This window comes from Dysidea avara, chromosome 1 (genome assembly GCF_963678975.1).
Source record: "Dysidea avara chromosome 1, odDysAvar1.4, whole genome shotgun sequence".
Taxonomy (NCBI): domain Eukaryota; kingdom Metazoa; phylum Porifera; class Demospongiae; order Dictyoceratida; family Dysideidae; genus Dysidea; species Dysidea avara.
Genome location: NC_089272.1, coordinates 11,079,738 through 11,105,471, shown reverse-complemented (window position 1 = coordinate 11,105,471; position 25,734 = coordinate 11,079,738). Strand labels below are relative to the sequence as shown.

At 37.5% G+C, this 25,734-nt stretch overlaps 2 protein-coding genes across 3 annotated transcripts in view; one reads left to right on the top strand and one right to left on the bottom strand.

Moving 5' to 3' along the window:
* LOC136256193 (AMP deaminase 2-like) overlaps window positions 1-25,734 on the bottom strand; it is a 201,193-nt gene that overhangs the window by 74,121 nt on the left and 101,338 nt on the right. The gene's annotated exons all lie outside the window — the stretch shown is intronic.
* Window positions 12,736-17,296, top strand: LOC136256123 (probable outer membrane protein pmp20). The gene is made up of 3 exons (XM_066049066.1): window positions 12,736-15,493; window positions 15,681-15,818; window positions 16,568-17,296. Exons 1-3 carry the CDS (start codon window positions 12,757-12,759, stop codon window positions 17,026-17,028), a joined length of 3,336 nt encoding a protein of 1,111 aa, XP_065905138.1. The 5' UTR covers window positions 12,736-12,756; the 3' UTR covers window positions 17,029-17,296.

Genomic DNA, 25,734 nt, shown 5'->3' with positions numbered 1-25,734 from the left:
AGCGATAGTGGTGCGCACCACTGCCCAAATTTCAAGGCAATAGCTCTTTCCAATCTGAAGTTATCAATTGTCAAAGTTGGCAAATTGGATGCGTTTGGAAGGCCCCTTTTTGCAAATCCGGTCACATATGTATTATATATATAATTTGTACATTTACTGATAAAATATTAAAGTACATCTACCATCTTTTCTTCTTCCTGTAGTAAAGAAAAAAAATAGGTTAAAAAAGTCCCAAAGCTGGCCATAGGCCGGCTTTGGGGTATACAAATACAAAAAGAAATGAAATCTAATCCAAAACAGCCAAGCTGTAAAAAAAGTGTGCGGCCCTCAGAAAGGCTATGGTGAAAAAAGATGTGAAATCCAAGGTGGCAGCCAAGAAATGGCTGTGATGGTAGGTTAATGGTAAAAATTTTAATAATGACAATTAAGGTTAATTTTGTGAAGCGGCACAAAAATTCACCTGAATTGTCATTATTAAAATTTTTACCATTAACCTACCATCACAGCCATTTCTTGGCCGCCACCTTGGATTTCACATCTTTTTTCACCATAGCCTTTCTGAGGGCTGCACACTTTTTTTACAGCTTGGCTGTTTTGGATTAGATAATACTAACCATTCAAAACAGCTTAGCTATAGTTGTAAAATAAAGTGAGCGTCCAGGTAAAGCAGAGTTAATTGTGACAAAAATGTAATGATATCATAGTGTGGCCGTGTGTGTGTGAGGTATGCAAGCTGTAAAAGTAATGTTAATCAAATAATGCAATATTATTGTTAATGAGAACTATGTGATGCTGCTAGTTTTTAAGTGTGTAAGCATCTTTATAAATGTCACTCAAATTTGATTCTCAATAAAGCAAAGTGTATAGATTCTCTGATAGCAATAAATAGTTTGAGTTTGGCCGCATTTCCTGTATAAAGGTGGTCAAACTCAAACTATTTATTGCTATCAGAGAATCTATACACTTTGCTTTATTGAGAATATTATTTGTGTGACATTTATGAAGATGCTCGCACACTTAACAACTAGCTAGCAGCATCACATAGTTCTCATTAACAGTAATATTGTATTATTTGATTAATATTAATTTTACAACTTGCATGATGGCCGCACTGATATCATTACCTTTTGTTGTGATTAACTTGATCTGGACGCACGCTTTTTTTACAGCTATAAGCTGTTTTTGATGAGTCTCGTTATGTGCAAACTTTAACGTAGCACATGCCCCATCACATGGGTAAAGATGACAGGGGATTTGTGAGTAATCCATGAGACCAATACAGTTGTGATCTATCAGTTGTCTATGCATACCAATCGTCTGTAGCCTCATAGAGACTAGTGTTTACCTGAGATGAGAAATATATTCTTTCCTGAATGTTACTGTTTATCTCCATGACACTAACATTACCTGAAGATTATACAGTAAGTAGATTGATTGTTTTAGTGTATTCTTGCCTGATATTTTGTACCTTTGAATAAGCACCTATCACACAATTTGTCGACTCATGAGGTTTTGGATACTTTTATTCTCCAAGGTGAAATGCCAGTATGGGTTTGCTGTATGTATGATACTATGACACATGGCTCGCATGTTTCTAAAGTTGCAAATTATTGTGGTACCATACAGCGAAAGAGTCAAAAGATGGTATCAGAAAGAAGGGAGTGGTACCAGCTTTACTCCACTCCTATACTTCTCCTGCTTAGAAAAATGATGAGTGCAAACTAAACTGTAAATTCCTCATGGTTGTTGAGTGTAATTAGTTATACAGTGTAATGTGGACACCTTGGGACCAGCCACCAAAAGTGTCAAGTTGTGAACTAAGATACCTTAACAAAGTGTCTGGATTGTGCAGGTATTCTAGATTTCACTGTATACTATACATACGTACTATTCATGTGTATACATACATACACACATGCACATGTACACGCATATGTGCACACACACTACTCAGCCCTAAGCAATTCCCAGATTTATGAACCAAATGATGGAACTCAAATGGAGCAGTGTAACAAGGCTCTAGCAATGACCACTGGCCTGAACCAATTACTGGTTGAAAAGTAGCAACAAAGACACAGCTGGGCAAATTGTTGTGTACAAGTGGAAAGTGTCGCATCCTAAAACACCTGAGTAAGATCACTGAATGTTGTTCCATCCTTGGTGATGGTATCACAAATGTTTCTGGTCTTTAGTTTCTTTATGTGTAATGGTAAAATAATTGTTATTAACTACTTTGTGTACAAATTGTTGATATAGATTATTCCTAGTGACTTAAAATATATATATGATGATTTACTGAAATATGTAAATAATTAATAATTTATAGCCCTGTGGTTGGGAAATGACACCTTTGGGTTGAGAAGCAGTTAAATACAACACTGCTAGCTTTGCTTCATTGCTGATTATTTATAACACATGATGCTGCTGTCATCTTGTAAGCCTTCAGCATGTCAAGTTTCCTTGTTTCTTGTGAGGCTTCCCTTTTGGAACTTGAGAAGGGCATGACCACTGGTGTTGATCTGTCGAAAAAAAACTACAGATTAATTATAAATACATAGTGTAATTCCAAATCCCCATTTTAGTATTCCCATAATATTATGATTAGAACTTTTGAAGATGGAGTTAATTACTTATGAACTTTCATTTTTATTAATTCTGTCAAATGAAAATAGCAACTTCAACAGTGTATGACATATACATACATCATATCCTTGTTAAGTTATTTGATTTCTCACAAGTATTTTTAAACACTTCTTTACCTTGACACAGAGACTTTGTAGCAAGTCCATTGGAGATAATTGTGGACTCGTAGTAGCTTTTGCTCCACTCTAAGTGGCTGGCATGTCCTTACAATAATAGGTTAGTATTGTCAGCTTCTCCTATACATAGAAGGAAAAATCTTAATGTCATGGTGTATAAAGCATAGTAGCATGTGTATGTATCTGTGTATACACGTATGTGTTACTGAATGTGCATGTGGTGACTCAGAGGCAGCATAGCTAAGTGGCTAGAATACTGGAATGGTAATCGCAAGGCTCCAGGAGTAGCTATTGTTGTTTTCTTGAGCAAGAAACTTTACTTTACTCCAGTCTACTAAGTTGTATATTGGGAACAGGATATGCTCCACTGTTATTAACAGTGTTGTGGTCATTGTGGAATCTGACAGTAATATTAGCTTTGCCACAGAAAGATTTGCCTGCACAGATTTTAGTGTCTGAGTGGTACACAGGCATCTCAGTGGGCAATAAAAAGCAGTGCTAATCTAAGCTTGCATGGCTGCTTGCTGCTGTGCTGGAAGCTATCACATCCCCATTTAATTAACAGCTGGATAGATTGAGCAATGTGAGTTACGTTTCTACAACAGCAACTGGGTATAACCGGATATTAAACTTGGAACCTTTCAATTACCAGGCTGATGCTTACGTTGCTCCAGTCTACCCAGCTGATAAATGGGGACCAGCCTATTGTAGGTGACTAGTCCTGCCTGACCCATAGTAACTGAGATAGTGCACAGGAATCCCAGTGGGTAGGGTTATAACTAGTGGCAGCTGAAGTTTGTGCATGTGCGTGTGCGTGTGCGTGTGCGTGTGCGTGTGAGTGTGCGTGTGCGTGTGTGCATGCATGTACATGTGTGTGTGAGGTAGCATTAGCTAGAACATCAGCCTGGTGTTCCACCTACTGACATTACTCCATTCCTATACAAGTTATCCTGAATTCAGCTGCCTGCTCAATGAAATGTAAACTAAACTGTAAATACCTCATGGCTTGTAACTTTAACTGTGTGTCATCGAAACCGGATCACTTCTGCTGACCTGGATGACACACCTACCTGGATAACAATTTGGGTCAGACCCAGATCTGAGGCACATGCCAAAAGTTATGTTTTGGGTGCTTGATTAGAATATTGAATGAGCAGGTATATTATAACTAAATGTATGTGCTGTTGGAAGTTTGCAGGTACACATGAAGCCACACCCATTTATTGGAAACATGTTTTGCTGTTTGTAAACTTGAAAAAATTTTCCCTGTTTCTGTACTATAAATTAGTGTGATTCCACATATCAGTATCATACATTTTGATATTATAGTGGGTGAGGCTTACAAAGGAAGCTGGCATAGACTAGGTATGACTTGTACAGTAACAATTGGTGGGTATGGCTCCTCGTAAGCCTGCAGAAAGCATTCGCACATACCTACAGATTGCAATACACAACCTATAGAGAAAGTAATCCCGATAAGTGGACATGCATATGTCTCATGAAAGAGCTGGGCTGAAGACTGTGATGTCAAACAAATTAATTAATTTCATACGTGATCCAGACCCATATAATTATTAAAGTGGGTCAGACCCAGATGACCTGGAAAAAGTGTGATTCAGTTGTCCTGGTTGGCCTTCAACACTGCCATACATACAACAAACCCACGTACGGGAATGAAAATATCCAAAATGTGAATTGATATTGCTTGTACAGTGGTTTGCAAAGTTCTCAGTAATTTGCACATGTGCACACAATGCATGACACAAAAACAAAATACTTATGGCAGTGTTAACATGAACTGTACCACAACATACTGGAATACCTATCAGTAGATACAGGTTGCAGTTCTAGTAGATGACATTAGTGTTTACGATGATAGATATAACGAGCATGTGCAAACATTTGAATTACGAGATTACAAGAACTTCACAAACCCTTGTACCAAGACCCATTGCCTTGCATGGGTTAAACTGTACTTAACAAGTCGAAGGAGAGTCACCAGCTATTAATACCTAACACATATCCGCATTCATAGCAGTCAGCCAATGTCTAGCTTTTTTACAAACATGTACTAAATACGAAATTTCAAAGGGTTGTATTGCAATTGTGTACTACCACATAGAGGAAAACTTTGGCAGGGGTAAACTTTGGCGAATTTGTAGCGAATCGCCAAATTCACCTATGTTTTACCCACCAAAGTTTCCCTATATATGGTATATCTTTGAATATGAACAGTTCCTTGATAAGCTTGTGAAATGGGCATGAACGAATGTCAAATTTTAACATTCAAACATTCTTTAATTTTTCTTAACAAATGTTCGAATGTTGTTACACCCACTCTATTAGTCTAATCAATAACAAAAATGATAATTTTGCAATAAGAACATGTACTAAGCTGCACAGAAAGTAGATTTGCATACGTTTGTGAAACTTTAAACTTCAATTACAAGAAAATTAATGCTTGAAACAACCAGTTTAAAAGTAAAAAAACAGAGTGTGGGCAGGATAATGAATGTTTGAATGTTGAATGTACATTCAAATGTTAAAGTTAATGAATGTTTGACATTTGAACATTCTAACGAATATTTGGCATTTGTTCATGTTCAAATGTGTAGGGTATACAATAATTCAATAGGGATGTAGAGTGTGTATGTACACATAGTATATGCATACAGTATCTCTTAGTGTCATAGTGATATAGGTAATCAGGTGACAATCGATGTAATAAAGTGCTATGCCTTAGTGTACACAGGGTCTATATGTCATCAGATAATTCATAAATATTAAGCTTCCAAGAAAAAGACACATGCTAGTAACACACCCATGCACATTATTAGCACTTTTGTTATGCACCTATCAACGATACTTCAGGTTGGGCGGTAGGTGGGTATTTTCAACCAGGAGCTTATACCCGTAAGCACCAAAGGTGCAATTAATTGTGCCTTCGGCAGTTATAAGCTCCTGTTTTAATAGATTCACTATTCTAAGTCATTGGCAAGCATAAACAATTTCTCAGGTAGCTATAGGGGTCCCCTGTGGGTGAATTGTCAAAACCATATAGTTATGTTGCTTAAAGCCAAATTTAAAAGTAATGTGGACACCAGTGACAAAAGCACCAAACTTTCTCCACATACGTAGTACAAGCTTAACTTAAATTTTTTGATAGGATCCATCTTATTCTAAAAAGGGCTTTTCCATAAAAGCATTTATAGTTTTGTAGGTAAAGAATTTTCAAAATCGGCAAGCCATATAAGTGCTAGTTTTGCTCTATTTCATGCAAGAGAATATTATGCAGGGTTGAACATTAAACCAAGAGCTGATAAACAGTAATATTACTCTCACAAACTATTATTCAGTGGTGACAAGCAATTTTTTTCATTCATACAGACTGTGACTGGGTCTGCGAAAAGGTACCTTTTCCACACACAAAAGTTTACCCATTTTTTGAATTTTGAAGCTTCATAACTTAAATTTGATCATGTCATATAATAGCCTGAAATTTTCTATGGGTGTAACTACAGTATCTGGCTGCATTCTGGTACCAGGAGCTCATCGAGTCTACGGACTCGATGAGCTCCTGCTGGTACTAAGAGCACGTTAATCAGTATAAGGAGTCAAATGTTACATCATTGTGTTTGCTGGTATTTAAAATGTGTGGAAAAGATACCTTTTCGCAAATCCGGTCACCTATAGTTAACAGCGTATAGAGCTTGTATGATCCACAAACTGTATAGAGAAATTTCTCTATAGTTGCTCACTATGGAAATGAATATACACTGAAATATTTGCAGTAATTAGTTTGTGGTATATAAATGAAAAATCTCTTACATAATACATTTTATTTTATTTATTAATTTATTAAGGCTTTACAGCACAAGTGCTGAAGGTCTATAGAACACCTGGTCCTACAGCCTGTTCAAGCGTTAATTGGATGGCTGCAGGTTCGAGGCTGACCAGGCCCAGTCATGGATTTTTCTCCTTTCTTCACCTTTTCAAACACACTTATGTAACAACTTTAAACAGGCTGTAGGACCAGGTGTCCTACAGACCTTCAGCACTTGTGCTGTAAAACCTTAATAAATAAATAAATGAATGAATGAATGAATAAATAAATAAATAAATAAATAAATATTGTAGTAATTCAGATGTCACATCTTATACAGAATTCATTTGTGCTTGTTTGCGAAGTAGCTATAGCTTGATAACTTACCAGCTTATAGTATACCAGCTCTTGTTATTTAGTATGAAAATATGTGTTAGTGCTACATGCATGATTTTGTGTTTATGCTGAAATCACATGCATGACCACAACAATAAGGTTCTTCATACCATTAACCCAGCAGTACAGCTGTATACCATGTAAGATAAAATTCCTTTACTCAAGTCTCAAGCTGAATTAATGCTACAAATGCATATTTGTAGTAGTGGATATAATGTATAGGATTTCACCAGGGTTTGTGAGAGCAAATTGTAGTTTATAAGTACAGTATAACCATGGGATGCAGTCACCAAGGATTTTTTTCATGAATTTCCAAACAGCTTTTATTATGCAATGGTAGAGTATAAATGACTAACAACGTACATGTAACTTAACTGCCTTGCTACCAGAGCTTGACTGGACATGCAGGTGTGTTTATAACAAATGCTACAGTTTAAAAGATGCTTCAAACATATGATGCAGTCTGATGAAGTATTGCAAATTTTAAGATCAAATTCAGTAGTGAAAAATAACTTTTAGTATTACATGTTTACATTCACCATTACCGTGAAACTTAGCAGCCAAAGATTACACATATATAGTTTGCTTTGACATGCTAGGTTAGGATGTAAAGAACACAGAATTGTAATATTTCAATGATCAGTTAATCAAAAGTGTAGAATTTCAACTATGACATGTTTGGCACAATTGTATGCGTACAATATTGGGTAAGATAGTTGTACTGAAATCACATGCAAAGAAGAGTTCAACTAGCACAGTGGTCATGGTAATTTTATTACTGTGAAGCAGAACTTTATATTATCGATGACTGTCCTAGCAGTATTATTCTTTCAAATTCCCACATTCAATAAATCAGTCCTGCAAATATAATTTTGACCATGCAGCACTGATTAGTTTTCAGAAGAGCTTAGTTCTTTTCCTTGCTGTTTTTATCTTTTTTATGGTACGCTTGTTGTATCATAAGTAAACAATTGATGAAATGTACTCTACTAGCTTTTCCCATAAGCACGTACATGGTTAAATTTCTGAGTGGGTAAACACTCCTAGATCTGGGCCCCTGGGCCAGACATTGTACACTTCAGAGCAAGCTAATCTAAAGATTCCATCTGTCAAAATATGTATGCACTGCACAACACAGCACAGCACAACACAGCGTAGGGATACTCGTGGTGGTGGTATGGTGGATTATTGCATGCTTTAAGTGATTGTGGTTCAAGTGGATGTAAAATGCAGAGTGGAGATGTGCTTATCTTTGTGTTACAGGACTGCCCGACTGTTCTAATAGAGTAACTGTGCACAAAAACATAGACATGTGTTGATAAATATTTAAATTTAATGACATAGTTTATAATTCAATGGCATAATTTATAATTTAATAACACCCTTTATAATTTAATGTCACTTGAAATACTCTAGGTTATTCTAAAGTTTCAAATTACTTTGTAATACACCAAAATTGCAAAAAGGCATATTTTCGAGCCTTGGATGGCTTCCCAGCATGCATGTCTGAGGTGGATCCTATCAAAAATTTTAATCTAATGTGGTAATGGACTCACAGAAAAAAAATGTTGCTTTTGTCAGCTGTGTCCACATTTTTTTGCTAAGCCACCTAACTATTAGGGTTGGGTGTAACATTGATAGATGCATCATTCAGAGATACAAAATTGCAAGCAAAAAATATCCTGAAGCAACTCATCTGCTTACCATATAATCTTCAGACAATGTTGGTGTCATGGAGATAAAAGTAACAGTCAGGAAAGAATACACTCAACCCAATTAAACACTATAAATCTCTGATTACCACACAATGAGGCTTGTCAATGTGCATGGACAAGTAATGCACTTTCCAGTGGCCATCAGACAACCTACTCTCACGGATTATTCAGCTAGAATGTACACCTGGAATGAGTCCTGGTAGTCTATTTGCAATCCCCAAGGGTCACTGGTACAGTCTGGTACGTGGAGAAAACCATTGATCAAAGGTGCCTTAACTCACGTGATGGGGCGCGCGCTATGTTAAAGTCTGCACACAAACGAGACTCGTTTTGGATGGGTCGCATATAATTTAGGCGCTTGTATAAGCGCCTAAATAGGGTCGGCGGCGCCAGACTAATATATAGCTACGTAGCATGACTTCACGCGTAAGTATAAACTGTGTGAACTTCATTCAAAATAATTTCACTATGTTAAAATCTCAATGTATAAGAGAATCTTTGATAGGGTCCGCAACGTGAAATTTCGACCTCCGAGAATCAACTACCAAACCACCCACAAATGCTAGGCTTGGTACCACTTAGAAAATGCCAGATTGGCGTTATTTTTCATTAACGTCTTGTCGTGCAAATCGGCGAATATGCTTACAAATTACGAGATTTTTTGCTATATCTTTAAGAAAATGTATTTTCAAGCTACAATACGCGCTCTCAACCTTTCTTATTAACTGTACTCTAAACTGAAACCATCAGTGGCTGCATTGTCTGAAGCAATTTCCAGCCGCAGCATCGCGAATATGAAATTTCGGACTCGAAAAAAGTTTCGATGCCACTGGAGCACACAGTAGCGATGCCAAAGTAACCCTCCCAGGTCAAACTGGTCTAGCATGGGTCCAACTACTACCACACCAAATATCATGGAATTCCAAAATTGTTTGCCATCTGGCTGAGCTCGACGGCTGTCAAAAATTCGTCAAAAATGCCGATTTTATTCACTGACGGGAACTTCCACTGGCCAGATGTACTAGTTTACTTCTAAAAAGCTTGCAAAAACCATAGCCAGTAGATTTCATTCATAGGGTTGGTCTGGCAGCTCTTCTAGCGACCTCAAAATTTGCCAAATGCCGATATCCACGAATTTTTCCGATATCGACCAATTTACAACGCGTTAAAGAAATCTTGCACAGCAAACGTGATGCTTTGCCTCTATAAAGTCATTCTACATCCTTGTTTAGTTATATTCGTCCATAGAGTGGCAATGGCGGTTCTCTTATCTAGGCCAAAATCCATCGAAATTCCCATCTCAGGGGCGGATCCAGGGGGGGGCTTTGGGGGCTGAAGCTCCCCCCTTCATATTTAGGCTTTACATGATCAATATGCTGAGTATTATAATGAAATTTTCTCTTAGCATAATTAAATGATCACTAATAATACAAATACTCATAAAACCACCTTATAAACGTTTTTCCAAGGTATTATCAGTGGATTTATGCTAAAGTTTATGCAACAAGGACCAGGATCAGCATTGGAGGTGTACAAAATCGAGATACTCTAATAGAGCAATCAGCTAACTACTCTAATAGAACATTCACTGGAAACATGTAGTTGGTTCTGTTATGAAATTTTTCCAAATCTGCCTGCACCTATACATACAATGAAGTGCATTGGTCTGTTTAAAGGGCTTCATTCATCTACTTGTGTAGTTAATATGTATGACAATACTTAATTCAGGTACACAATTTCCATTGAAAATGCATGATCTCAGATTCAATCTTGTATTGTTCAAATTTCTAAATTTTCCACTTTCAACATTATTATTCTAATATGCACCTATTCAGTGTTGTGCAATTGTGAGAGGGGTGCATCATGTACTTGGTTGCCTGTACCTACCCATACTTTTCCATTAGCAAAATACTTCAGAGTCAGAGAGCCATACCTACAGGGGTATAATCTAAAGGCAGTATATAAAATATCTATAGGAAGAAAATATTATGAATTTTATGTGGAAATGTCTCCAAATTGCAGTATTTTAGCATCTATTTTTCAAAATTTTCCTGGGGGGCATGCCCCCCAGACCCCCCTAGTTCCAGCATGCTTCACACACCTTAACCCAAGAGATTAGTACCTCGAGTTAGCCCCCCCTTTTATAATTCCTAGATCCGCCCCTGCATCTCACCATTTGTTATCAGTTTTAGGACGTTTTACATTAGTCAAACATGCTTGTTTTCCTTTCTACATCTTTACTGGACGTTTCAATCACCTTCGTCTGTGTAGACACCTTTCTTCAGTCTCTTGAAAATGTCAGAGCACGCCAATTGGGCACAACCTTCAACATCACTTACTGATTATTTTGTTTCATTGATTCCACGAAAATCCAGCAAAAATATTACATAACCCAACTGGAGTTAGTCTAGTTCCAAATATCCACCTTAGGAACTCTACACGAATGGAAATTCGAAAGTGGTTTTTGATAATCGGCATTTGCATTTCGGTAATCATTTGTATAAACATGTAGAGTTTTTTAGAGTACGATATTTAGAGTTAGACTAACTCTATTTGCGCTCTATTACATTTCTGCTGGTTTTCCTGTCATTCTTGCGTGGAACCAATGAAACAAAATAAGCATTAACTGGTATGGATGGTTGCGTTCAATTGGCGTGCTCTGACGTTTTCAAGGTACTGAAGAAAGCTGCCTACACAGACGAAGGTGATCGAATGGTCCAGCAAGGATGCAGAGAGGTAAACCAGCATGTTTGACTTGTAAAACTTCCGAAAGCTGATGACAAATGGTGAGATGGGCATTTCGATGGCGGATTTTGGCCTCGATAAGAGAGCTGCCAGTGCCACCCTATGGATGAATATAACTAAACAAGGATGCATCATGACTTTAGAGAGACAAAGCACCACGTTTGCTGTGCAAGATTTCTTTAACGCGTTGTAAATTGGTCGATATCGGCAAAAATTATGGATATCGGCATTTGGCGAATTTGAGGCTGCTAGAAGAGCTTCCAGACCAACCTTATAAATGAAAGCTACTGGCTATGGGTCTAGCAAGCTTTTGAGAAGTAAACTAGCACATCTGGCTAGTGAAAGTTCCCGTCAGTGAATAAAATCAGCATTTTTGACGAATTTTTGACAGCTGTTGAGCTCAGCCAGATGGCAAACAATTTTGGAATTCGATGATATTTGGTGTGGTAGTAGTTGGACTCATGCCAGACCAGTTTGACCTGGGAGGGTTACTTTGGCATCGTTACTGTGTGCTCCAGTGGCATCGAAACTTTTTTCGAGTCCGAAATTTCATTTTCGCGATGCTGCGGCTGGAAATTGCTCCAAACAATGCAGCCACTGATGGTTTTAGTTTAGAGTACAGATAATAAGAAAGGTTGAGAGTGCGTATTGTAGCTTTAAAAAACATTTCCTTAAAGATATAGCAAAAAATCTCGTAATTTGTAAGCATATTCGCCGATTTGCACGACAAGACGTTAATGAAAAATAACTCCAATCTGGAATTTTCTAAGTGATACCTAGCCTAGCATTTGTGGATGGTTTGGTAGTTGATTTTCGGAGGTCGAAATTTCACGTTGGGGACCCTATCTTTGATTTAGTAGTGGCAATTTCAATATCCTCTTCTAGGAGAATATTTATGGCGAAGAGCTGCCAAGAATGGTGTGTGGACTTTTGAACATTATGTTGGCAAGACATTTTTCATTATTAATTGTGTGTGTGCGGTTTTGTTAATTGTACTCCTTGCCATACCCACCTGCGAGCCCACCTGTGGGGCTTTTATGCCCTATTTTTGTGGTAGCACGTGTCCGAGGACATTTGATTGTAATTGTGTCATCAATAATACTGATGCATGGTTCTTCTCTCATTGGCTACGCATAAAAATGTTTTATCAGAAAAATGTTCACATGCATGAACTGATATGCTACAATTAGCGGCAACCTATTTCCGGATTAACTTTGACCCTTAGGTACAGAAGCTACACTGCCAATTAAAGCATATAAATGCGGTGCTTAGAAGTAATCAGCAAACGCGCCAGCTAGTAGCTATTATTTTGCTAGCTATGAGTCTTTTAAGGACTACGAAAGTGTTTCTGATTCTTTTCTTATCTCGATATATCGAAGTTGCATATTCTGCTACTCCGGATCCTTGTGTTTACTCAGTCCGCGGTGCTGATCACATCGTTGATGATAGCCAGACAATTCAACAGTGTTGTTCGGCTAGAAATTGTACGTTTAACTCACTCGTCGAAGCACTGACCAGTGTAGCCAGTAACGTGATTGTAAACATTTTCGACACTGTGTTGTTGTCTTCCAACGTGTGGATAGAAAATGTTAGTAATGTGGTAATAACTGGACGCGATAATCCTACCGTCTACTGTACGGCCAGTAGTAGCGTACGCTTCATGTCCTCTGGTAATGTGACCATTGAAGGAATTACTTGGCAAGGGTGTGGTTATAACAACTCTGGTGGGTTCAGTCCAGTAATTAGTTTTTACAACTCTTCTGAGGTTACAGTTCAAGGGTGCACTTTTAATGATTCATCAGGACAGGTGTTGTCATTGTCAATGATGTCAGGAGATGTGACTATTGATGATTGTGATTTTACAAATAACAATGAGTATGATGGTCAAGGTGTAGCAGTGTATTACACATCTTTTAGGGAAAATCAACAACCACTGCTCACAATTACTAGGTGTGACTTTATTTCAAATGGACCAGCTGAAAGTGTGGTTTACATTAATGCCTCTAATGACAATGGGTATGGAAGTTTGGTTTTGCAAAATTCTGTGTTTACCAGCAACAAAGCAGTATCAGTTCAAGTTGCGCAAACTTACCTACATCTCAGAGGAAGTGTATTGTTTGAACAAAACCGGGCTACTGATGGTGCAGGCATATTCTGCAATAACTCCACTATAATATTCAATAGCGGGTCCAGTGTGTACTTTACCAACAATTCAGCTGACAACAATGGTGGAGCTATTTACTTGTCTGGTGGTAGTAGCTTTTCGTTTAGCAATAATTTGGATATAATCTTTGAAAATAACAGTGCTGTTGAAAATGGTGGAGCGATTTTTGGTGAAGTAGAAACCATAACAATTGTTGTCGAAACTTCTAGGATGGTTTTTGATAGTAATAGAGCTCGTGGTGGTGGTGCATTGTATGCTAACAGAAATATTGATGTGAGGATAACTGGAAGCTCAGTGGTAACATTCAGCAAAAACTATGCTACTGGTGGCTTTGGAACTGGCAATGGAGGTGTCATGTATGCAGTGGAAAACATTACTCTCTCAATTGAGGAAAGTTCAGATGTAATAGTTGCTGGAAATAGTGCCGGGTATCATGGAGGAATCATGTATGGAGGTGATATTGCAGACATTAAAATAAATGGAAATTCTGTTGCAAGATTTGCTAACAATATTGCCATTAGGGATGGTGGCATTGTTTATGGAGCCACTTATGTTGGTATTGTAATAAGTGGAAATGCGCAAGTAACATTTTATAACAATATTGGTGGTGAAGGAGGTGTCATATACATGGATAGAGAAGGCAGCATCACATTTGAAGAGAACTCGGTGGTAACATTTAATAGCAACAATGCAGGTGATTACGGAGGTGCTATTTACACAGAGCATAGTATTGATATCCTGATTATTGGTAATTCAATGGTGACTTTTACTAACAACAGTGCTGAATTAGGAGGTGCAGTTTATGTATGCGATTATGGGAATGTAACATTTAGCAAAAACTCGGTTGTCTTGTTTAATAGTAACACTGCTATTGATTCTGGAGGTGCATTTTATGTAGATTATGATATCAATATCCAGATTACTGGTAACTCAAGAGTAACATTTAACAATAACACTGCTAATTATGGAGGCTCATTTTATGTTTGTGAACTTTTTGCTGCGACTTTTGATGAAAACTCCATTGTTACATTTGACAATAATATGGTTGATTCCTATGGAGGTGCCGTTTACATTGATGATTGTGGTGACATTCTCATTACTGGAAATTCACTAGTAGCAGTAGCAAACAACATTGCAGGTGATGATGGAGGTGCTTTTTATATATATGAAGAATTTATCAGATTTAGCGGAAATTCAGTAACAACATTTGAAAATAACATAGCTGGGGGTGATGGAGGTGCTATTTACTTTAGGGAAGACTGCAATATAACATTTGGTGGTAGTTCTGTTGTAAAGTTTGATAATAACAGTGCTTTAGGTTTTGGGGGAGCAATTTATACAGAACAAACTGCAGTTTTGTTCAGCGGAGTATCATCAGTAACATTTTGTAACAACAATGCAGGACACAATGGTGGAGCTCTGTATAGCATCCAAAACTCAGTCATATTAATCACGGAAGATTCCAGTGTGAATTTCACCAATAACAATGCGACCAACGGAGGAGCAATGTATCAAGATCAGAGTAGTGTATCGTTGAAAAGTTCCAGAATTGTAACATTCAGTGATAACAATGCTGTATCTGGTGGAGCTGTGTTTTGTACTGATAATTCATCTGTATTGTTGGGAGAAGAATCAGACACATCTTTTATCAGTAATACTGCTACTAATGGTGGTGGTATATATTCTGAAAATTATTGCATCGTGTCATTTGAAGATGACATAACATCAGCAACATTTACTAGTAACAGTGCGTCAACTGGTGGAGCTTTATATTGTGGTAACAACTCTTCTGTGCTGTTTGAACCAAATGCTGATGTAAGCTTTGTTAGTAACATGGCCACTGATACTGAAAATTTATTTCCTGAGGAGTTCTGCATTGTCATATTTAATGGTATGAATGTAACTACATATGTACGTCACGCAATGACTTATGATAGCTTTGTATGGATGTGTACGTGGTACATGCTCAAACATTGATGTGTACAATATTATATAGAGTATGAGATTGCTGCAGAAACTAAGGTCTTCTAGACTCCATTCTAATTTATTTGCATACCCACCTGTTATATTTTATATAGGTACTGATGAATGTTTGTCAACCAACGGCTCTGGATCATGCACTGATAATCAGCAATGCAGTAACTTCAACAGTGTCTTTGAATGTACTTGTTTGGATGGTTATACGTATGCTTCAGCTTTTCCAGATACATGTGTTGGTAAGTTACAGTGTGCACTTAGTTATGCATGAGTGAATAGAGTGTGCAGTAACATACTTGTTCTTGACATAATAAATAATAGGATTTTACGACCAAAACTGTCAGGTATATGACACATTTGCAGGCTAATACATAGGCGGCTCCAGGATATTTAGTGACTAGTATCTGATCAGGAGCACAGCTAAACTTTTGGTGAAGACCAAAAGAAAAACTAAAAAAAGTAACTTCCTGCTGAGAAGAACTACCACATAGCTTGCTACCCTACTTCTCTAAATACTGTGACTGCTTTATTAGAGTAATTGACTGCTCTCTCAATCTAAATGTCTTTTGCCTTTGCAAATCAATGCAAAATATATTTTTAACTGTTTGAATAGATATGAACGGTTTCTGGAAACTTCAGAAACTCCCCCTGGAGCCGCTCCTATTATATAACAATGTACTATAGTGTATGTATTCAAGTTTCCTAAGCAACCCAATGAATATTTACGGAGTGAATCATATTCTAGTCATCTAGTTCTTTTCCCCGAGGTGACACTTACAGCTTGCATAATACAAGCTTTTGTAAACCCAGTGCAACATCTGTGGTGACTTTCAGTTGGTCTCAACTCTGTAGCACCCTTGTACCCTTAAATATCTAGAAAGTACTCTTACACAACTTACACTCATTAGCAGTAGCTAGGAAGAGGTTCAAGGTAATACATACAAGCAGATTCGTATAGGAGTTTGTACATATCTATATATCCATGCAGATATTGATGAATGTGCAACTGATAATGGAGGATGCCAGCAAACATGTAATAATACAAATGGCTCATTTTTCTGTTCCTGTTCAACTGGATACATGCTCAATTCAGACCAACTTGCTTGTGATGACATTAATGAATGTGATGTTAATTCATGTCCTAGAGAATGTGTCAACACCATCGGATCATTTCAGTGTACTTGTGGCAGTGACGAGTCATATAACCGCAACACTAACAGATGTACAGAGGAATCAGAAGGCCTATCAGGCGGCGTAATAGCTGTAATAGTAATAGCTCCCATTCTAGTTGTAATAATCATTGTCTTGATGGTTGTTGCTGTTCTACTATACATCAAGCATCACAAGGATAAAGGAAAGGTCAAAACAGAGACTAGTTTACCTGATGAAAGGGGAGGAGATAAACCAGTGTCTTTTGCAGAAGTACAAAAGTCAGAGGATGATAAATAATGACTTGAGTGTATGCACACACATGCACACCATGCTTCTTTAATACAAAGGCTAACCACAGTATTACTATTATAGTGCTCAAAATGTATCAACAAAGTTTACCAGTATAAACACTGCACAGCACATGTACTTTTGCTGGCACATGTGTGTATACATACACTATATGACATGATGAACTGTTTATGATCAGTTTTCTTGTTAATTTAAACATTTAATTTGGTCTTCTTTGTATATACATGGTGTTGTAGCATCAGCAATATTATTTGCAAGCCACAGTAGCAAACTGCAAAATACATAGCAGCAGCAAGCAACAGCAGCAGTAACAGCAACAAGCTGCACAAAGCAGCTACCAATTGTAGCAAAGTAGCAGCAGCAGTGAATGGCAGCATGCTGTAGTGCCAGCTGTAGGCAGCAACACTAGTCAGCTAGCAGCAAGCCATACGCAAGCAGTAGCTGGAAGCTACTGTTATTGGTTGATTATTAGGTCTCTTTGTGTAGGAATTATGACAGTATAAGTTTGGGAGTAAGAGGTGTATGTTGGCATTTTGAAGCAACTACAGTATAAACGTATAAATTTTTAGAAGTGAGAATACTTTTTCTGTGCTCATTATGGTGTGAAAGATAGAGATACTCTAATAGAGCAGTTTAAGTTTTAATAGAACAGTCATGGAATGCAGGGATGGAACAAATTATACATAAGGACTTTCATTAAGCAATTAAAGAACTTTATTTGAGCCTAAAAATCACTGTAGATGTATTAATAATTCTTCCAGCAAGCATGATATGCTCAATTTTATGAGTATTTCATGGTAGCCTTATTTCCAGGAAAAGTTCAAGACAATTAATTTTACCGATTGATTCCAAAAACCAAAGTAGCAGAGTAGTTACTTTACCCATGTAATATTATAGATCCTTACTGAAAGCAGCCTTCATTCATCCTGCAGCTTTGGAATTTCAGTGGAACATCATCATGTTGTTTAAAGTGTCATTATAACTATAGCTATTTAAGAGAGTCAAAACTATAGCTGATGTAACTGAATTTCAATGCTGCACATGCTCATGATCAGCTGCACACACGGTGTATTTTGCATATACAGTATATGAATGGTTTGATCATGGATGGTCACAAAAGTTTTAAATTATGAAGTTGTTTAAGTATACTATTATACATAATTATATACAACACATGACAGGTAATCCTTCCGAAAGAGAAATAAAAGTATGTACTTTATTTTTACTTTCATTCGTCTATGAGCCACACACCATATCATTACTATGACTTTAAAAAGACCATAACTCAATATAGGAGTAGGTATATATATATAGCTACCATTAGTTTCACATTTTGACCTGCTTATTTCACAATGCTATTATGGACAAATTATGTGAATTTTTCGATCAATAGTGCATGTACTGAGTTTTCAAGTTATGGTTAGTTAAGGTCAAAGAATTGAATCTGGGTGGAAGCCTGGTTTTGTTATATTCGGTCACACAATAGTATAGTAGTATTGTGTGTCATTTCTAATGATGGTCGACTATTTACTGTATGCACTTATGTCCACTGGCAGAAAGGAAGATGCTTCCTATAAGTGGCTAAAATTTTATTGTGATGCCACCTCTATCATTTGTGGATTCCTCCCACTGGCTCCGCTACTGCTTCTCCAACTGTCTGCAGACTCCTTTGTATGTATATAATATAGACAGAGATGTAACAACCTTGCCAAAACAGCTTTTCATTGCAGATAGCCAAAAAAACTATTCAACATACTTTTGCATGACTGTACATATAGCTAGCTATATATAAGCAGTTGATGCAGGTCATAAGTACTTATAAATTCTAGGGAATATTGAGACAAGACCTATAATTGCTGCTGCTCATTTTACATCTTACCTTCTCATACATCAGCAACTCCTTCCACCAATAAATGTTATTTAAAATTTAATATTGCAATGGAATACATGTATGCTCGGTCCTGATTGCCAATAGATACTCCCAAAATAATTAAATAATTATTCATTTTGCCTCTGTAAATTTTGCAAATTACTTACTTGATGATAAAAAGCTTAAGTTAAAAATAGTCATGTTTATATTACAGAGTATTAGGTGGGGAGTTTCCCTTATGAAGCTGATTATGAGTGCCTCAACAAATTAACAGATGCATGTGGTTGTATTCATGCGCATGTTAGATTGAAGAGGGGGAACTAACAAAGCCACGCAAGGATCTCTTCTGTTGGCCCTGAGCTGAAGCCAACAAAAATATTCTATATGCACATTCACACTTTATATGTTTATGCTATCACATGACAAAACCTATTCAACAGTACATGATGTTTGTAATCGTGTACAGAAAAATTAATAGCAAAAAGTACAGTTTTTAGTTTTACTATTGCTTCTTTTCTGCGGTTCACTGGGTGTAAGAATGACCACCTCTGATTTTAAGGGCAGCATCTTGAAATCATGATTCATTTAAATTTAGAAGAATGTCTTAAAATATAAGGAGCATATAAGTTACTCTAACTTTAAGCCTACAAGTTCTTGCTAAATTAAACATTAGAAATTAGTTACAAAACCAAAACCCTACAAAACCCTTAAACTGTAGGAATATCAAGAATGTAAGTAACTATACACTATTATGATCATTAATCATTAATGCGATTGCTATAGTCCATCATGTGCAAATGCAAATGTAGCTAACCTGTTGTTCTTCACTATAACACTACAGTGTTTACAAAATGTAAGTGTATCTATAATATATTGCATTGTGGGATCACTTTCACTAAACAATTAACAGGGATATTTTTTTAGTTAACAGCTAAAGTTAAAATGAAGTATTTGCATGCTTTAAATAAGAATGTAGATAATAATAAAAGCTGAATGCTGGTGCTAGCCAGGCTTGGGGTCAAGTACATTGGTACTTGTACTTAAGTACACTTAAGTACACATTCTTGAGTACTTGTACTTGTACTTCAGTACTTTTGTTTCTTAGCCATTGTACTTGTACTTAAGTTCAAAGTGATGTACTTGTTAGTACTTGAAGTACTTAAAGTACTTATAAGTACATTAAAGTACTTTAAAGTACACACATGACTTGACACATGCAGGCTTTCAACAGGTCACCATATAAAATGTAGCAGCAAGAGTTCATAATATCAAGACACACGGTAGTGTGTCGTGCGGCCCAAGAAGCCGGCGCGCCACACCCGTGAGTATATTGACAGGAAGAACGAAAACGTCATTTTCACACCTTTGTATCTCGGTGATCACTTATCTGATTGGAACCAAATTTGCTACACAGTTGCCCGCCAGCCAAGGGAGTCTACATTCCAAATGTTAAGGAAATCGCTCCAGCCATTTCCGAGATACGAGCTGCCAAAGTTTCGTTTTTTTTTCTTCGTTTTTTTTCTTCTTCTTCTTCGTCTTTTCGCACACTTGCAAAAATTGCTATAACAAGCAAACGCGTACTCCGATCGCCTTGAAATTTGGCACACAGAAAGGGAGTCCAAAGGCGAATTCTAGCATCAAATTTGGTACAAATCCGATGAATGGTTCAGGAGTTATGACCGATTATTCGCGTAAAACAAGATCGATTTGTTGTCACGCCTACAGGGTAAACCGCTTCATGGAATGAGTTGAAAATTGCTATGTAGATGGAGTAACCATCGTAGGAGTGCCTTTTGGTGGTTTGAAAGGAATCGACATAAAGACCACGGAGATATGACACAAAACCCAACCTGTGTCACAATTACGCGATCGATTTTTATGAATAAAAAAGTATTAGTTTTCACGCCTACTAGGCAAACCGCTTAGAGCAATGAGCTGAAAATCGGTGTATAGCTGGAATAATCTTCATAGAAAGTCCTTGCAGTAGTACAGAAGAATCGGATTACAAACCACTGAGTTATGATTCGAAAGCCAACTCCGTGTAGCAAATGCGAGATCGAGATACTCTAATAAAACAGTCACCCTAATAGAGCATTCGGCTAATTTATTTACTCCATTATAGAATTTTATTACATCACAAGTTATTCTGTAGGGAGTTCAGCTGCAAACAGTTAATCTTATAGACAGTTCAGCAAGAAGACAGTCACCATGTGGAGAGTTAAGCAAATATACCACTATAGAGATTCAGAACATTACAAGCCACACTGAAGAAAGTTCAGCTATAAACAAGTCATGCACTGTGTAGAGAATTCAGCTACAGTTAAGTCACTCTCTAGAGAATTCAGCTACACAGAATTCAGCTACACACAAGTCACTGTGGAAAGAGTTCAGCTACAAACAAATTACCCTTTAGAGTGATCAGCTACAAACAAAACACTTTGCAGGGTGTTCAGCTGCAACAAATCAACCTTTAGAGCGATCAGCAATGAACAAATCAACACAAATCTACCTGTAGAGAAATAAGCTAGAAACAAATTACCCTGTAGAGAGTTCAGCTACAAAAAATCACCCTGTAGAGACATCAGCTAGAAACTAGACACAATGTAAGGAGTTCAGCTACAAGCAAATCACCCTGTAGAGAGTTCAGCTACAAACAAACCAACCTGTAGAGTGATCAGCTAGAAACAAATTACCCTGAAGAGAGGTCAGCTACAAAAAATCACCCTGTAGAGATATCAGCTAGAAACAAATCACCCTGAAGAGAGGTCAGCTACAAAAAATCACCTTGTAGAGAAATCAACTACAAACAAAACACTTTGCAGAGAGTTCAGCTACAAACAAATCAACCTTTAGAGCGATCAGCAACAAACAAATCAACCTGTAGAGAGATAAGCTAGAAACAAATCACCCTGTAGAGAGTTCAGCTAAAACAAATCAATCTGCAGAGAGATCAGCTATGTACAAATCACCTTATAGATAGTTCAGCTACAAACAAATTACCTTGTAGAGAGATCGGCTACAAACAAATCACCCTGTAGAGAGAACAGCTACACACATATCATCTTGTATAGAGATCAGCTACAAACAAATCACCCTGTAGAGAGATCAGCTACAAACTAGACACAAAGTAAGGAGTTCAGCTACAAACAAATCACCCTGTAGAGAGATCAGCTACAAACTAGACACAAAGTAAGGAGTTCAGCTACAAGCAAGTTACACTGTAGCCTACAAGCAAATCAACCTGCAGAGCAATCAGCTAGAAACAAATCACCCTGAAGAGAGGTCAGCTACAAAAAATCATCTTGTAGAGAGATCAGCTAGAAACAAATCACCCTGAAGAGAGGTCAGCTACAAAAAAATCACCCTGTAGAGAGATCAGCTAGAAACAAATCACCCTGAAGAGAGGTCAGCTACAAACAAAACACTTTGCAGAGAATTCAGCTACAAACAAATCAGCTTGTAGAGAGATCAGTTACACACAAATCAACCTGTAGAGAGATAAGCTAGAAACAAATCACCCTGTAGAGAGTTCAGCTACAAGCAAAACACCCTGCAGAGAGTTCAGCAACAAAGAAACCACCATGTAGAGAGTTCAGCTGCAAACAAATCACCTTATAGAGAGTTCAGCTACAAAAAAATCACCCTGTAGAGATATCAGCTAGAAACTAGACACAATGTAAGGAGTTCAGCTACAAGCAAATCACTCTTTAGTGAGTTCAGCTACAAACAAATCAACCTGCAGTGAGATCACCTACAAAAAAGCACCTTGTACAGAGTTCAGCTACAAACAAATTACCCTGTAGAGAGATCGGCTACAAACAAATCAACCTGTAGAAAGATCAGCTACACACAAATCAACTTGTAGAGAGATCAGCTACAAACAAATCACCCTGTAGAGAGATCAGCTAGAAACTACACACAATGTAAGGAGTTCAGCTACAAGTAAATCACCTTGTAGAGAGTTCAGCTAAAACAAATCAACCTGCAGAGAGATCAGCTACAAATAAATCACTTTGTAGACAGTTCAGCTACAAACAAATTACCTTGTAGAGAGATCGGCTGCAAATTAATCAACCTGCAGAGAGATCAGCCACACACAAATCAACTTGTAGAGAGATCAGCTACAAACAAATCACCCTGTAGAGAGATCAGCTAGAAACTAGATACAATGCAAGGAGTTCAGCTACAAACAAAATCACCCTTTAGTGAGTTCAGCTACAAACAAATCAACCTGCAGTGAGATCACCCACAAAAACGCACTTGTACAGAGTTCAGTTACAAACAAATTACCCTGTAGAGAGATCAGGTAGAAGAATTCACCTTGTAGAGAGTTCAGCAACAAAGAAACCACCATGTAGAGAGTTCAGCTGCAAACAAATCACCCAGTAGAAAGATCAGCTAGAAGAAGTTACCTTGTAGAGAGTTCAGTTACAAAGAAACCATCATATAGAGAGTTCAGCTACAAAGAAATTACCCCGTAGAGAGTTCAGCTAGAAGAAGTCACCTTGTAAAGAGTTCAGCTACAAAGAAACCATCATGTACAGAGTTCAGCTACAAAGAAACCACCTGTACAGAATTCAACTACAAACAAATCACCTTGTATAGAGATCAGCTAGAAGAAGTTACCTTGTAGATAGTTCAGCTACAACATTTCACCCTGTAGAAAGATCAGCTAGAAGAAGTCACCTTGTAGAGTGTTCAGTTACAAAGAAACCATCATGTAGAGAGTTCAGCTGCAAACAAATCACTCTGTAGAGAGTTCAGCTACAAAGAAACCGCCATGTAGAGAGTTCAGCCTCATACAAACCACCTTGTAGAGAATTCAACTACAACAAATCACCCTGTAGAGAAGAAGTTACCTTGTAGAGAGTTCAGCTACAAAGAAACCATCATGTAGGGAGTTCAGCTACAAAGAAACCACCATGTAGAGAGTTTAGCTGCAAACAAATCACCTGTGGAGAGTTCAGCTAGAAACAAATCACCCCGTAGAGAGATCAGCTGGACGAAGTCACCTTGTAGAGAGTTCAGATACAAAGAAACCATCATGTAGACAGTTCAGCTGCAAACAAATCACCCTGCAGAGAGTTCAGCTACAAAAAAAATCACCCTGTAGAGAGTTCATCTAGACGAAGTCACCTTATAGAGAGTTCAGCTACAAAGAAACCATCATGTAGAGAGTTCGGCTACAAAGACACCACCATGTAGAGAGTTTAGCTGCAAACAAATCACCTGTAGAGAGTTCAGCTAGAAACAAAATACCCTGTAGAGAGACCAGCTAGAAGAGGTTACCTTGTAGAGAGTTCAGCTACAAAGAAACCATCCTGTATATAGTTCAGCTACATTTCAAGTCACCCAGTAGAGAGATCAGCTGCAAAAAAATATCCTGTGGGGCATAATGGGCATGTAATAAATATATGTATATAATTTGTATAATTACTAATAAAATCAAAAATAATTGAAGCACTAAAATTCTTCTTTAAGTTCTTTTCTTCTTCCTGTAGTGAAGAAAAAATCACATGGGTTAAAAAAGCCCCAAAGCCAGCCATAGGCCGGCTTTGCAGTATACAAATACAAAAAGAAGTGATATCTAATCAAAAACAGCCAAGCTGTAAAAAAAGGTGCGGCCCCCAAAAAGGCCATGGTGAAAAAAGATGTGAAATCCAAGGTGGCGGCCAAGAAATGGCTGTGATGGTAGGTTAACGGTTACATTTTAATAACGACAATTCAGGTGAATTTTGTGCCGCTTGGTCTTGGCACCAAATTCACCTGAATTGTTGTTATTAAAACGTAACCATTAACCTACCATCACAGCCATTTCTTGGCCGCCACCTTGGATTTCACATCTTTTTTCACCATGGCCTTTTTGGGGGCCGCACCTTTTTTTACAGCTTGGCGTTTTTGATTAGATTATAATATTATGAACTCTTGGTAGCAGCTTAACTAGTGTAGAGAATGTGTATATTGCCATCATTGCATTTTGTGAAACTGATTCAGCAGTTTGCATCCCTATAAATGTTCATCCTCAGTCTCTCAGCAGTCAGAGTGGTTTGGTTTTTAATGAGCTATGGCAGGAATTGTAGCCAAGAAAGTAAAGAAACAGAAGACTCCTGCTGTACTTGAGCATTATGATGAAGTTCCAGAAGTATTACCAGATGGCAATTTCAAGCCAAGTACTGTGGTAACGAAATAACAGGGTCTACTGGGGCCACAACAAATTGGTGGAAGCATTTGGTAAGTAATTTCTTAAGTATGTATTAAAAGTTCAAAACATCTCTTCTTTTCATTGTACACTATAGCGGCGGTCTCATGCAACTATATTGAAGAAAGAGGAGCAGTGTGAAGCTGAATCTCAACAAACGCTCATGCACCTCGTACAACCCCAAAAGAAGTATGATTCAAAACATCCTAAGCAAATGTCAGTGACTAATGCTCTCGTTGGTTTCATTGCTGATGATCTCATTCCCTTATCAATTGTAGACAGTACTCGTTTCAAGACATTGTTAGGGACCTTAGATTCCCAGTACCAGTTGCCAAGTCGCAAATATCAGAAGTCGCAAATATCATATTTGTTGATGTTTATCAGATGCAATCATGCACACACATCACAATGAAGGTTTTACTACATATATACAACATAGCTTCAACTGTCAAATATACTTATACTTGTACTTAAGTACTTTAAAAAGTACTTGTATTGTACTTAAGTACTTCTTGTAGATAAGATGCTACACTTGTACTTGTGAAGGTTTCAAAGTACTTGTACTTAAGTATTTTGAAATGTACTTTACCCCAAGCCTGGTGCTAACTGCTAGCTATATCTTAGA

Excerpts from the sequence above, each read along its gene's own strand:
- LOC136256123 (XM_066049066.1), top strand. The coding sequence starts at position 12,757 with ATGAGTCTTTTAAGGACTACGAAAGTGTTTCTGATTCTTTTCTTATCT. Across the intron at positions 15,494-15,680 it reads CTGCATTGTCATATTTAATG|GTACTGATGAATGTTTGTCA; the intron begins GTATGAATGTAA and ends TATTTTATATAG. Across the intron at positions 15,819-16,567 it reads TTTTCCAGATACATGTGTTG|ATATTGATGAATGTGCAACT; the intron begins GTAAGTTACAGT and ends ATATCCATGCAG.